Below are 15,881 nucleotides of genomic sequence, written 5' to 3'. Positions count from 1 at the left end.
CAAACAGATCTTAGAACCTAGTAGGAACAGCGAGGAACATTATGAATCAGAGAAAGAGTCTATACAATCTCTACTTCCCAACAAAATATATGTTGTCAGAAATGGGTAATACAAGTTTAACGCTATTCTATTCTATTTTATTTTGTAATATTTGATTATATTCTACCCCGAAAGGAGTCGACGTTAGAGCTGCTTGGTTTATTAGAATGCATTAGAGAACATCTCCTTTAAAATGTATGGATTCAGGTTAGAAGAGGATCAAATGACTCAGGAGGAACAGAGGTATGCAGCATGCCATGTTCCTCCCTACTGATGGGAGTAGAACAAAACACAGAGGTATGCAGCATGCCATGTGTAACTGAGGGGAGTAGAACAAAACAGAGGTATGCACCATGCCATGTGTAACTGAGGGGAGTAGAACAAAACAGAGGTATGCAGCATGCCATGTGTAACTGAGGGGAGTAGAACAAAACAGAGGTATGCACCATGCCATGTGTAACTGAGGGGAGTAGAACAAAACAGAGGTATGCACCATGCCATGTTCCTCCCTACTGAGGGGAGTAGAACAAAACACAGAGGTATGCAGCATGCCATGTTCCTCCCTACGGAGGGGAGTAGAACAAAACAGAGGTATGCAGCATGCCATGTTCCTCCCTACTGAGGGGAGTAGAACAAAACACAGAGGTATGCAGCATGCCATGTTCCTCCCTACGGAGGGGAGTAGAACAAAACAGAGGTATGCAGCATGCCATGTTCCTCCCTACTGAGGGGAGTAGAACAAAACACAGAGGTATGCAGCATGCCATGTTCCTCCCTACTGAGGGGAGTAGAACAAAACACAGAGGTATGCAGCATGCCATGTTCCTCCCTACGGAGGGGAGTAGAACAAAACAGAGGTATGCAGCATGCCATGTTCCTCCCTACTGAGGGGAGTAGAACAAAACAGAGGTATGCACCATGCCATGTTCCTCCCTACGGAGGGGAGTAGAACAAAACGGAGGTATGCACCATGCCATGTTCCTCCCTACTGAGGGGAGTAGAACAAAACACAGAGGTATGCACCATGCCATGTTCCTCCCTACTGAGGGGAGTAGAACAAAACAGAGGTATGCAGCATGCCATGTTCCTCCCTACTGAGGGGAGTAGAACAAAACACAGAGGTATGCACCATGCCATGTTCCTCCCTACTGAGGGGAGTAGAACAAAACACAGAGGTATGCAGCATGCCATGTTCCTCCCTACTGAGGGGAGTAGAACAAAACACAGAGGTATGCAGCATGCCATGTTCCTCCCTACTGAGGGGAGTAGAACAAAACACAGAGGTATGCACCATGCCATGTTCCTCCCTACTGAGGGGAGTAGAACAAAACAGAGGTATGCAGCATGCCATGTTCCTCCCTACTGAGGGGAGTAGAACAAAACAGAGGTATGCAGCATGCCATGTTCCTCCCTACTGAGGGGAGTAGAACAAAACACAGAGGTATGCACCATGCCATGTTCCTCCCTACTGAGGGGAGTAGAACAAAACAGAGGTATGCACCATGCCATGTGTAACTGAGGGGAGTAGAACAAAACAGAGGTATGCACCATGCCATGTGTTTGCTGTTTGTGCACATGTGTGTTTGTTGTCTATTCCAGTCCATTCTTGTGTTGTAATTATTTATTTATTTATTTATTTTTCTCCCTTTTTCTCCCCAATTTCGTGGTAACCAATTGGTAGCTACAGTCTACAATGTATTAATCACGTTCAGCTTCCACCTGCTATAGGTTGTACCACAGCGTAAGAGCAGAATATATCGTCTAAACAGGATCTCACTTTCAAATGCTGATTATCACTGGTCATGAAAACATGATTAATGAATGCATTCATTCATTAGTTCATACATTTTCTAAAATAGTATTCTAATAATCGATGGGGCTAAAATAGACTACGTTTTAATAGCGGTGATCGGAAATTCAACACTGCTGAAGTGGACAGCGACGGAATCAGAATTCCAAACTTCAGCACCGCAGGACGGTGGACAGCGATGGAATCAGAATTCCAAACTTCAGCACCGCAGGACGGTGGACAGCGACGGAATCAGAATTCCAAACTTCAGCACCGCAGGACGGTGGACAGCGACGGAATCAGAATTCCAAACTTCAGCACCGCAGGACGGTGGACAGCGACGGAATCAGAATTCCAAACTTCAGCACCACATGGCAGTGGACAGCGACCACCAGACTCGCTGTGTCACACCGTCGCTTTCCATTCCAATGGTGCTGAATCCCTACAGATAAGCACAACAAGTCTGCAGGGGTAGCCTTTGCACATAGCCTTTATGCTAGACTGTTCGGCCATATAAATGTTTTCAACCCAAACTTTAGAACTGTAAATAATAGGGAGTAAATCTGCAAATTATTGAAATAGAAACATCTTTCTACAGTCACCACCTGTCGAAATCCCCAGTCTCTGATCGTCTTTCTACAGTCACCACCAGTCTAAATCCCCAGTCTCTGATCGTCTTTCTACAGTCACCACCAGTCTAAATCCCCAGTCTCCGATCGTCTTTCTACAGTCACCACCAGTCTAAATCCCCAGTCTCCGATCGTCTTTCTACAGTCACCACCAGTCTAAATCCCCAGTCTCTGATCGTCTTTCTACAGTCACCACCAGTCTAAATCCCCAGTCTCTGATCGTCTTTCTACAGTCACCACCAGTCTAAATCCCCAGTCTCTGATCGTCTTTCTACAGTCACCACCAGTCTAAATCCCCAGTCTCCGATCGTCTTTCTACAGTCACCACCAGTCTAAATCCCCAGTCTCCGATCGTCTTTCTACAGTCACCACCAGTCTAAATCCCCAGTCTCTGATCGTCTTTCTACAGTCACCACCAGTCTAAATCCCCAGTCTCTGATCGTCTTTCTACAGTCACCACCAGTCTAAATCCCCAGTCTCTGATTAGATGTATGTATTTGTTACACTGAGGTTCCCATAGTGAAAGAGAACAAGACAGTGAGGAGCATTACATGTAATTGATTCTATAGTAATACATTGACAGTACCACAGACAGTATATATATAAATAACTAGTCTATAATACAGATATAGCATAGATCTACAGTAATCACTGATATTGTCCCAGAGAGAGAACACAGAACACTCCATCGTACCTAAAAGAACAACACTTTGATGGCAGGGCAGAGCGGTCAGGGCAGGGAGAGGAGGGGCCCATTTTGTTATAATCAGCTTTCTGTTGTTTCTCTGCCAAACAAAGCCTTTGCATTATGCTAACTAGTTGCTCATCTGCCAGCTCCCCCCCCTCCCCTCCCCTCTGTCTCTCCCTCCCTCTCTCTCTCTCCCTCTCTCAATTTAAGGGGCTTTATTGGCATGGGAAACATATGTTAACATTGCCAAAGCAAGTGAAGTAGATAATATACAAAATTGAAATAAACAGTAATAAAAAAAATAACAGTAAATATTAAACTCACAAAAGTTCCAAAAGAATAAAGACATTTCAAATGTCCTATTTTGTGCAAAAGGGAAAATAAATAAGCTCTGTCCCTCTCTCTCTCTGTCCCTCTCTCTCTCTGTCCCCCTCTTTCTCTCTCTCTGTCCCTCTCTTTCTCTCTCTGTCTCTCTCTCTCTCTCTGTCCCTCTCTCTCTCTGTCCCTCTCTTTCTCTCTCTCTGTCCCTCTCTTTCTCTCTCTGTCCCTCTCTTTCTCTCTCTCTGTCCCTCTCTTTCTCTCTCAGTCCCTCTCTCTCTCTGTCCCTCTCTTTCTCTCTCTCTCTGTCCCTCTCTTTCTCTCTCTCTGTCCCTCTCTTTCTCTCTCTCTGTCCCTCTCTTTCTCTCTCTGTCCTTCTCTCTCTCTCTCTGTCCCTCTCTTTCTCTCTCTGTCCCTCTCTTTCTCTCTCTGTCCGTCCCTCTCTCTCTCTGTCCCTCTCTCTCTCTGTCCCTCTCTCTCTGTCCCTCTCTTTCTCTCCCTCTCTTTCTCTCCCTCTGTCCCTCTCTGTCTCTCTCTGTCTCGCTCTCTGTTCCTTTTTCTCTCTCTGCCCATTTCTTTCTCTCTCGCTGCCTTTCCCCCACTCTCTATCCCACTCTCTCTATCTGTCTCTCTCTCTGCTCTTCTGCCTGTCCCTCTTTCTCTATCTCTCTCCCTCTCTTTCTGTCCCTAACCCTCTCTCCCTCTCTTTCTGTCCCTAACCCCCCTAACCCTCTCTCCCTCTCTTTCTGTCCCTAACCCCCCTAACTCCCTCTCTTTCTGTCCCTAACCCCCCTAACTCCCTCTCTTTCTGTCCCTAACCCCCCTAACTCCCTCTCTTTCTGTCCCTAACGCCCCTAACTCCCTCTCTTTCTGTCCCTAACCCCCCTAACTCCCTCTCTTTCTGTCCCTAACCCCCCTAACTCTCTCTCTCTCTCTCTCTCTCCAGTGCTGTGACACACTGATCCTAATTGCTCTTCCCTCCTCTGGTGGATAAATCCCTGCGTTATCTCTTGGGAATCCATGTCCTCTCCAGGAGCCTGCCCTCACCAGCCAGATGTTTGAGCAGTTAGCATTAAAGGGAAAATCTGGGATTGGGTCAACCCGACCACGGCATTTGCCAAATGTAAAGTTTTGTAGAGGAGGAATAATGGTCTGGGGTTATTTTTCATGGTTCGGGCTAGGTCCCTTACAGATAGTTCGGGTGAATGGAAATCTTAATGCTACAGCATACAATGACATTCTAGATTATTCTTTGCTTCCAACTTTGTGGCAACTTTGGGGAAGGCCCTTTCCTCTTTCGGCATGACAATGCACCCGTGCATAAAGCAAGGTCCATACAGAAATGGTTTGTTGAGATCGATGTGGAAGAACTTTACTGGCCTGCACAGAGCCCTGACCTCAACCCCATCGAACATCTTTGGAATGAATAGCCAGGCCTAATCGACCAAAATCAGTGCCCGACCTCACTAATGCTCTTGTGGCTAATTGGAAGCAAGTCCCTGCAGCAATTTTCCAACATCTAGTGGAAAGCCTTCCCAGAAGTGGGGAGGCTGTTATAGCAGCAAATGGAATGAGATGTTCAACAAGCAGGTGTCCACATACTTTTGGTCATGTAGTGTATGTTGAATGCACAGAGCTGTCTGTTTAAACTAGTAGCACACTGCTCCGACACCCATCCATACCCCACAAGACATGCCACCAGAGGTCTCTTCACAGTCCCCAAGTCCAGAACAGACTATGGGAGGCGCATAGTGCTACATAGAGCCATGACTACACAGAACTATTTCATATCAAGTAACTCATGCAAGCAGTAGAATCAGATTTAAAAATCTACACCTTATGGAACAATGCAGACTGTGAAGACACACACACACACACACACACACACACACACACACACCACACACACACACACACACACACACACACACACACACACACACACACACACACACACACACACACGTACATTGTAAAATTGTTGTATGGTGGTATTCAGTGGTGGAAAAAGTACCCAATTGTCATACTTTAGTAAAAGTGAAGATACCTTAATAACAAATGACTAATGTAAAAGTGAAAGTCACCCAGTAAAATACAACTTGAGAAAAAGTCTAAAAATAGTTGGTTTTAAATATACTTAAGTATCAAAATTAAATGTAACTGCAAAAATATACTTTTACAAAGTAAAAGCATAAATCATTTCAAAATGTCTTATATTAAGCAAATCAGACGGCATTATCTTTCTTGTTGTTTAAATTTACTGATAGCCAGGGGCCACACCAACACTCAGACATCATTTACAGATAGCCAGGGGCCACACCAACACTCAGACATCATTTACTGATAGCCAGGGGCCACACACCAACACTCAGACATCATTTACTGATAGCCAGGGGCCACACACCAACACTCAGACATCATTTACTGATAGCCAGGGGCCACACCAACACTCAGACATCCTTTACTGATAGCCAGGGGCCACACACCAACACTCAGACATCATTTACAGATAGCCAGGGGCCACACACCAACACTCAGACATCATTTACTGATAGCCAGGGGCCACACCAACACTCAGACATCATTTACAGATAGCCAGGGGCCACACCAACACTCAGACATCATTTACAGATAGCCAGGGGCCACACCAACACTCAGACATCATTTACTGATAGCCAGGGGCCACACCAACACTCAGACATCATTTACTGATAGCCAGGGGCCACACCAACACTCAGACATCATTTACTGATAGCCAGGGGCCACACACCAACACTCAGACATCATTTACTGATAGCCAGGGGCACACACCAACACTCAGACATCATTTACTGATAGCCAGGGCCACACCAACACTCAGACATCATTTACTGATAGCCAGGGGCCACACCCCAACACTCAGACATCATTTACTGATAGCCAGGGGCCACACCCCAACACTCAGACATAATTTACTGATAGCCAGGGGCCACACCCCAACACTCAGACATCATTTACTGATAGCCAGGGGCCACACCCCAACACTCAGACATCATTTACTGATAGCCAGGGGCACACTCCAACACTCAGACATCATTTACAGATAGCCAGGGCCACACCCCAACACTCAGACATCATTTACTGATAGCCAGGGGCCACACCCCAACACTCAGACATCATTTACTGATAGCCAGGGGCCACACACCAACACTCAGACATCATTTACAGATAGCCAGGGCCACACCCCAACACTCAGACATCATTTACAGATAGCCAGGGCCACACACCAACACTCAGACATCATTTACTGATAGCCAGGGGCACACCCCAACACTCAGACATCATTTACTAATAGCCAGGGGCCACACCCCAACACTCAGACATCATTTACTGATAGCCAGGGGCCACACCCCAACACTCAGACATCATTTACTGATAGCCAGGGGCACACACCAACACTCAGACATCATTTACAGATAGCCAGGGGCACACACCAACACTCAGACATCATTTACAGATAGCCAGGGGCACACACCAACACTCAGACATCATTTACAGATAGCCAGGGGCACACACCAACACTCAGACATCATTTACAGATAGCCAGGGCCACACACCAACACTCAGACATCATTTACAGATAGCCAGGGGCACACACCAACACTCAGACATCATTTACAGATAGCCAGGGCCACACACCAACACTCAGACATCATTTACAGATAGCCAGGGGAACACCAACACTCAGACATCATTTACAGATAGCCAGGGGCCACACACCAACACTCAGACATCATTTACAGATAGCCAGGGCCACACACCAACACTCAGACATCATTTACTGATAGCCAGGGGCACACCCCAACACTCAGACATCATTTACTGATAGCCAGGGGCCACACCCCAACACTCAGACATCATTTACTGATAGCCAGGGGCCACACCCCAACACTCAGACATCATTTACTGATAGCCAGGGGCACACACCAACACTCAGACATCATTTACAGATAGCCAGGGGCACACACCAACACTCAGACATCATTTACAGATAGCCAGGGGCACACACCAACACTCAGACATCATTTACAGATAGCCAGGGGCACACACCAACACTCAGACATCATTTACAGATAGCCAGGGCCACACACCAACACTCAGACATCATTTACAGATAGCCAGGGGCACACACCAACACTCAGACATCATTTACAGATAGCCAGGGGCCACACACCAACACTCAGACATCATTTACAGATAGCCAGGGGCACACCAACACTCAGACATCATTTACAGATAGCCAGGGGCCACACCAACACTCAGACATCATTTACTGATAGCCAGGGGCCACACCAACACTCAGACATCATTTACTGATAGCCAGGGCCACACACCAACACTCAGACATCATTTACTGATAGCCAGGGCCACACACCAACACTCAGACATCATTTACTGATAGCCAGGGGCACACACCAACACTCAGACATCATTTACAGATAGCCAGGGCCACACACCAACACTCAGACATCATTTACTGATAGCCAGGGGGCACACACCAACACTCAGACATCATTTACAGATAGCCAGGGGCACACCCCAACACTCAGACATAATTTACAGATAGCCAGGGGCCACACACCAACACTCAGACATCATTTACAGATAGCCAGGGGCCACACACCAACACTCAGACATCATTTACTGATAGCCAGGGGAACACACCAACACTCAGACATCATTTACATAAAGCCAGGGGCACACACCAACACTCAGACATCATTTACAGATAGCCAGGGGCACACACCAACACTCAGACATCATTTACAGATAGCCAGGGGCACACACCAACACTCAGACATCATTTACAGATAGCCAGGGGCACACACCAACACTCAGACATCATTTACAGATAGCCAGGGCCACACACCAACACTCAGACATCATTTACTGATAGCCAGGGGCACACCCCAACACTCAGACATCATTTACTGATAGCCAGGGGCCACACCCCAACACTCAGACATCATTTACTGATAGCCAGGGGCCACACCCCAACACTCAGACATCATTTACTGATAGCCAGGGGCACACACCAACACTCAGACATCATTTACAGATAGCCAGGGGCCACACCCCAACACTCAGACATCATTTACTGATAGCCAGGGGAACACACCAACACTCAGACATCATTTACAGATAGCCAGGGGAACACACCAACACTCAGACATCATTTACAGATAGCCAGGGGCCACACACCAACACTCAGACATCATTTACAGATAGCCAGGGTCACACTCCAACACTCAGACATCATTTACAGATAGCCAGGGGCACACCAACACTCAGACATCATTTACTGATAGCCAGGGGCACACACCAACACTCAGACATCATTTACAGATAGCCAGGGCCACACCCCAACACTCAGACATCATTTACAGATAGCCAGGGGCACACACCAACACTCAGACATCATTTACAGATAGCCAGGGGCCACACACCAACACTCAGACATCATTTACTGATAGCCAGGGGCCACACACCAACACTCAGACATCATTTACTGATAGCCAGGGGCACACACCAACACTCAGACATCATTTACAGATAGCCAGGGGCCACACCCCAACACTCAGACATCATTTACTGATAGCCAGGGGCACACCAACACTCAGACATCATTTACAGATAGCCAGGGGCACACCAACACTCAGACATCATTTACAGATAGCCAGGGGCCACACCCCAACACTCAGACATCATTTACTGATAGCCAGGGGAACACACCAACACTCAGACATCATTTACTAATAGCCAGGGGCACACCAACACTCAGACATCATTTACAGATAGCCAGGGGCACACCAACACTCAGACATCATTTACTGATAGCCAGGGGCCACACCAACACTCAGACATCATTTACAAAGGAAGCATGTGTTTAGTGAGTCCGTCAGATCAGGCAGTCAGTGTGTGTGTGAATTACACCATTTTCCTGTCCTGCTACGCATTCAAAATGTAACGAGTACTTTTGTGTGTCAGGGAAAATGTATGGAGTAAAAAGTACAATATTTTCTTTAGGAATGTAGTGAAATAAAAGTAGTAAAAAAAAAATGGTTACATTTTTTATTTAATAGTAAAGTACATATACCCCCCAAAACTACTATTTTTACTTAAGTACGTTACACCACTGGTGGTATTATACATGTTGTGTTGTAGATATGTAATGGTGTAATAATGTTATAATGTTATATCTTGTGTTTTATATCTGATGTAACTGTCTTAATATGTTTGGACCCCAGGAAGAGTAGCTGCTGCCTTGGCAGGAACTAATGGGGATCCATAATAAACCCCAGGAAGAGTAGCTGCTGCCTTGGCAGGAACTAATGGAGATCCATAATAAACCCCAGGAAGAGTAGTTGCTGCCTTGACAGGAACTAATGGGGATCCATAATAAACCCCAGGAAGAGTAGCCGCTGCCTTGACAGGAACTAATGGGGATCCATAATAAACCCCAGGAAGAGTAGCTGCTGCCTTGGCAGGAACTAATGGGGATCCATAATAAACCCCAGGAAGAGTAGCTGCTGCCTTGACAGGAACTAATGGGGATCCATAATAATCCCCAGGAAGAGTAACTGCTGCCTTGACAGGAACTAATGGGGATCCATAATAAACCCCAGGAAGAGTAGCTGCTGCCTTGGCAGGAACTAATGGGGATCCATAATAAACCCCAGGAAGAGTAGCTGCTGCCTTGACAGGAACTAATGGGGATCCATAATAAACCCCCAGGAAGAGTAGCTGCTGCCTTGGCAGGAACTAATGGGGATCCATAATAAACCCCAGGAAGAGTAGCTGCTGCCTTGACAGGAACTAATGGGGATCCATAATAAACCCCAGGAAGAGTAGCTGTTGCCTTGGCAGGACCTAATGGGGATGATCCATAATAAACCCCAGGAAGAGTAGCTGCTGCCTTGACAGGAACTAATGGGGATCCTTAATAAACCCCAGGAAGAGTAGCTGCTGCCTTGGCAGGAACTAATGGGGATCCATAATAAACCCCAGGAAGAGTAGCTGCTGCCTTGACAGGAACTAATGGGGATGATCCATAATAAATACAAATAGACAGCGCTATGGATGAAAGGACTGACCATCCATTAGATCAAAATGATAGTTTCAACCATGTTTTCAAGCTCTACAGTGTTATCAAACAATGGAGTAAAAAAGGAGAGTATATTTTGTCTTCTCATTGCGTAAGACAGTTAAACTAAAAGCTCATGAGGCATTTATACGTCACATTCTTCTACGATCAATGGCTATATAATTCATTTGATATTCAAGAAATGGATGTCCCAATCCCAGATTGCCCCCTCTCTGCCCGCCGGCGACGCGCCGCCGGCGACGCTCTCTGCCTGGCTGCTGCCTCGCCTGTGCTGACTGCTCTGGCCTGTGCGCTGCTCTGGCCTGGCGACTGCTCTCTGCCTGTTGCTGACTGCTCTCCCGTGCGCTGCTCTCGCCTGGCGACTGCTCTGGCCTGGCGCTGCTCTCGCCTGGCGACTGCTCTCTGCCTGTTGCTGACTGCTCTCTTCCTGTTGCTGACTGCTCTCTGCCTGTTGCTGACTGCTCTCTTCCTGTTGCTGACTGCTCTCTGCCTGTTGCTGACTGCTCTCTTCCTGTTGCTGACTGCTCTCTGCCTGTTGCTGACTGCTCTCTGCCTGTTGCTGACTGCTCTCTGCCTGTTGCTGACTGCTCTCTTCCTGTTGCTGACTGCTCTTAGAGGACAGGAACGAACAGCTGGTCGGCCGGCCCAGAAAGTGGACAGTACTTTACTGCCCACGACACATATGGTCACATCAGCACAACATCAGCTGATCTGCCCTCCTCTCTCTATTCTCTAAAACAGCCCCCACTTCACTGACAACCAGGGTTAGGGCCATTCCACCAGAGATAGGGGTTCTAGGTTAGAACCAGGGTTAGGGCTATTTCACCAGAGATAGGGGTTCTAGGATGGAACCAGGGTTAGGGCTATTTCACCAGAGATAGGGGTTCTAGGTTAGAACCAGGGTTAGGGATCAATTCCATTCCAATTCAGTCCAATTCTGGAAGTGTTTTGAACATTCTAATTGTAATTCTAAATTCTAATTGAAAAGCATGGAGACATTTTTTGGGGGGAATTGAAGTTGGGATGCTTGATAAAATGATATCATTTCTCTCTTTATTTTGCATACAATATAGCTCAATATTTGAATTATTTATTTTATACAGTCATTTCTGCTCATCTTTATCAAGGGTGTCAATAATTTCAGACCCCAATGTATTTACACTAAACAGAAATATGAACGCAACATGTAAAGTGTTGTTCCCATGTTTAATGAGCTGAAATAAAAGATCCCAGAAATGTTCCATACGCACAAAAAGCTAATTTCTCAAAAATGTGTTTACATCCCTGTTAGCGAGCATTTCTCCTTTTCCAAGACAATCCATCCACCTGACAGGTGTGGCATATCAAGAAGCTGATTAAACAGCATGATCATTACACAAGCCCCTACCTTTTTTTAAGGTATCTCAGACCAACAGATGCATAATTGTATTCCCAGTCATGTGAAATCTATGGATTAGGGTTTAATACATTTATTTCAATGGACTGATTTCCTTATATGAACTGTAACTCAGTAAAATCTTTGATATTGTAACATGTTGCGTTTATATTGTTGTTCAGTGTATGTACAGTCTTTCAGAGGGGTTCCATTTAAAGTAGAAGTCACATTTTGATTGGACCTTGTGTGCAATTGACCAATAAAGTGATCTTCATGTTAATTTGATCACCCTGTTGTTGCAGGAAATGAAAACTTGGAGTGTATTCAAGGTTTAAAAAGGCTTCTAAAGTCTGTCATTTTCACTTAAAAAAAAAGAAGAAACGTTTTCTGGGCCAGCTCAGAGAGATCCAGCTCAGAGAGATCCAGCTCAGAGAGGTCCAGCTCAGAGAGATCCAGCTCAGAGAGATCCAGCTCAGAGAGGTCCAGCTCAGAGAGGTCCAGCTCAGAGAGGTCCAGCTCAGAGAGATCCAGCTCAGAGAGGTCCAGCTCAGAGAGATCCAGCTCAGAGAGATCCAGCTCAGAGAGGTCCAGCTCAGAGAGATCCAGCTCAGAGAGATCCAGCTCAGAGAGATCCAGCTCAGAGAGGTCCAGCTCAGAGAGATCCAGCTCAGAGAGGTCCAGCTCAGAGAGGACCAGCTCAGAGAGATCCAGCTCAGAGAGGTCCAGCTCAGAGAGGTCCAGCTCAGAGAGGTCCAGCTCAGAGAGATCCAGCTCAGAGAGGACCAGCTCAGAGAGGTCCAGCTCAGAGAGGTCCAGCTCAGAGAGGTCCAGCTCAGAGAGATCCAGCTCAGAGAGATCCAGCTCAGAGAGGTCCAGCTCAGAGAGGTCCAGCTCAGAGAGATCCAGCTCAGAGAGATCCAGCTCAGAGAGATCCAGCTCAGAGAGGTCCAGCTCAGAGAGGTCCAGCTCAGAGAGGACCAGCTCACAGAGGACCTTCCCCTGTCCTCCCTCCTCCTCTCTCCCCCTCATCTCTCTCCTTCCTTCCCCTGTCCTCCCCTCCTCCTCTCCCCCTATCTTCCCCTGTCCTCCCTCCTCCTCTCTCCCCCTCATCTCTCTCCTTCCTTCCCCTGTCCTCCCCTCCTCTTCTCCCCCCCCCTACCTTCCCCTGTTCTCCCCCCCCCCCCCAAACACCCTCCCATTAAACTAATTATTTGGTCATAATCCTGCCTGATGTGTGCTTCTAATATCTTGAATGGTCATGTTACCCTATTTTAATTACCCCATTTCAAAAAGCCCTGAACTAGCCCATAGCGGTCCGGCCTGCTGCACACTCTCTCTCTCTCTCTGTAATCCCATGGCCTCACTAAATGTAATTCAGATGAGTGGGGGGGCACACACACACACACACACACACACACACACACACACACTGTAACACATCAGGATAGGAGGATAAGTCCCAACATGCCAGGACAGTGGACATGTCCTGTTGTGAGAGCAGAGAGAGAACTCAAGGTTAAAATGATTCGAAAACCATTTTATGTGTGTGGTGATGAAAAGATGGCATGACGGAATGAATGCGCTTGTTTGTGTTGGTGGTATGAAATAAACAGTTATGTTTATGTTTACAGGATCTCTCTCTGAGCACACATATGTACACACACAGACATATCCATATTGAGTCAAAACAAACTGAGCCTAAAAGATCAGTACCCGCAGTATTAGTTGGCTATGAATATGCCTGGAACTGCAAAATGAATATGCATGTCAGTAGTCAAATCTAAAAACGGTATTTAAATTGAACTGGCATCTATGTTTGAGCTTTACTTTGGACAAGACCCAATAGGAGCATTGAGTTTAAATTAAAAACCAGAAAGAGTCTTGACACATATTGGTTTCATCAGCTGAAACCATCTCGAACAGCCTAGCTTTGGACACTGTACCCTGTGAAGATAACGCCAATGATGACCACAAACTTTTCTTCATATGTTCCTGGAAAAGTGAACTTGGTGAGCTAGTAAACTATGCTAGGCTATTATCACAACAATGAATCAGAGAGGGTGTGAAAACTATCAGGGGCCTTTAACTTGTCTAACCAGACACTTGTCTGGTTTCAGTCAAACTATTCAGTAACCTAATTAACGACTGATAAAGATCCTCTAAACGATAATTACCTAAAATCACTGTATGGGTGAATGATCCAAAATCCTGCAGACTTGACTCGTTCTCTTTCGTGTTCCACGGCCCTCTCGCTCCCCAACATTCTCAGAGAGAACTTGTTGACTCCTGGTTGAAGCATCGCCCCGAACTGCCGGTGGATGAAGCCAGCCCGGTACAACTGCTCTGCTTCGTCTGGCATGATCGGTTCGGTTCCTTCTAACTTGATGAAAGTGGACTGATCGAAGACGGACGATCGGCGATGTGCACCAGCACTGCGACCGCCGGCACCTTGCACTCCCAGCTCGCCCTCTCCGGGGTAACTCTCTTCGTTAGCACCGGCGTCTGCCTCGGAGATCAGCCTCCGCTGCTCAGCTGGATCTGACCCAAGAGTGTGTCGACCAGCGATGGAAGAAAGGCGACCTCTGACCAGACGACAGTCCCCATTCAAGTTGGTCTTGATGGCAACGACCGTCTCCAAGTCTCCGGCGGTTCCGCTCTTGGGGTCCCGGTCCCCGTTGCTCTTCCAGCTGCTGGTGGGGGACGAAGGTCCAGGAGGAGGGAGAGACTTCAGCCTGATACCGGTACTTTTCTTCTTGGTGTCCTTGTCGCCATCACCGTGTTCTCCTCCGTCGTCAGATACAGAGCCTTTTTGACCAATGTTTTGCGGCAAGCTGTACAACCTCTTGCGCATGGATGAATGAAACCTATCCATTATGAAGGTATTTAGGAACAGATGCGACAGACGCGCACTAGTCTGGGCTACGAGAAAAACGCGTTGGACAAAGAAACAAAAATATACAAGCTATGATGATTACAAAACATGTACTTTATAAACTCAAACGGAAGCAGGTTTCCCGAAAGCAGTGACGGCGCATCTGCAGCAGAACAGGGACAGTTCTATCTTACTTGACACTTGAAATGTGCTGCTGCTTCCTGCTCCCGGTTGCAACAGTTCGTACCGCTTCGGCGCGACGGTCATATTACGGTAGGCCTACATGTCCGGGAACTCAATGAATGACATTCAGCTATCAAGTTATTCCTAAATCAGAGTGTAGCAGCCTAGATGACGACAACACATCAGGGTACTGAGGCTGCCTGCATGCCGTCTGCGCTAATTATCGGACGTGCCAGTCGGAGGCAGAGTGAGGAAGGATGCTGGCTGGCGTCTCTGTGGTCCTTAATGACAAAGCATGATCTCCTCTCTCTCCTGATTCTCCTCCCTAAATATTAAAGCCCTGGCTAGCTGGCTGTCAATAGGAAATGATGACATGCAGCCTTCCACTCAGTCAGTCAGTCCTCACCAGCTTGCATTCAAATACCGCTGGCTGCTGTGTGTGCTGATATCACTAATCTACCGGGTTGCCATAGGAGCACTGCTCTCAGCATCCCGGTCCAGCAGTTCTCTAATAAACTGGATATTAATGGGGCTAATCTACCGGGTTGCCATAGAAGCGCTGCTCTCAGCATCCCAGTCCAGCAGGAGTCAGGCTGGATGATAAGAGGGTGTGATTTAAAAACTCCCTGACAGTCTTGATGATATACTTTGTCGTAAATGATCAACTACAGACTGCTATACACACACACAAAGACACACTGGTTCATACCTGAACTTCTGTTATTTATCTGGGTTAATTGATGGGTCAATGACATTCACAAATAACATTTCCGTTTTACTTCCTGAATTGAAATGAAATGTATCCAACTGTGCTGGTCATACAGAAAGACAATGGCCTCCTCCC

The 15,881-nt window shown here is 46.8% G+C and overlaps 1 protein-coding gene across 1 annotated transcript; it reads right to left on the bottom strand.

The window, feature by feature from the left end:
- Nucleotides 1-10,770: 10,770 nt before the first annotated feature.
- On the bottom strand, nucleotides 10,771-15,304 carry LOC145858560 (potassium/sodium hyperpolarization-activated cyclic nucleotide-gated channel 4-like). Its single transcript, XM_082956639.1, has 2 exons — nucleotides 14,157-15,304; nucleotides 10,771-11,269 (listed from the first exon to the last, which is right to left on the bottom strand). Exons 1-2 carry the CDS (start codon nucleotides 14,852-14,854, stop codon nucleotides 10,771-10,773), a joined length of 1,197 nt encoding a protein of 398 aa, XP_082812765.1. The 5' UTR covers nucleotides 14,855-15,304.
- Nucleotides 15,305-15,881: the final 577 nt, after the last annotated feature.

This window comes from Salmo salar, chromosome 10 (assembly GCF_965601325.2).
Source record: "Salmo salar chromosome 10, fSalSal1, whole genome shotgun sequence".
Lineage (NCBI taxonomy): Eukaryota > Metazoa > Chordata > Actinopteri > Salmoniformes > Salmonidae > Salmo > Salmo salar.
The sequence above is the reverse complement of the archived record's forward strand: the minus strand, read 5'-3'. Positions and strand labels throughout refer to the sequence as shown.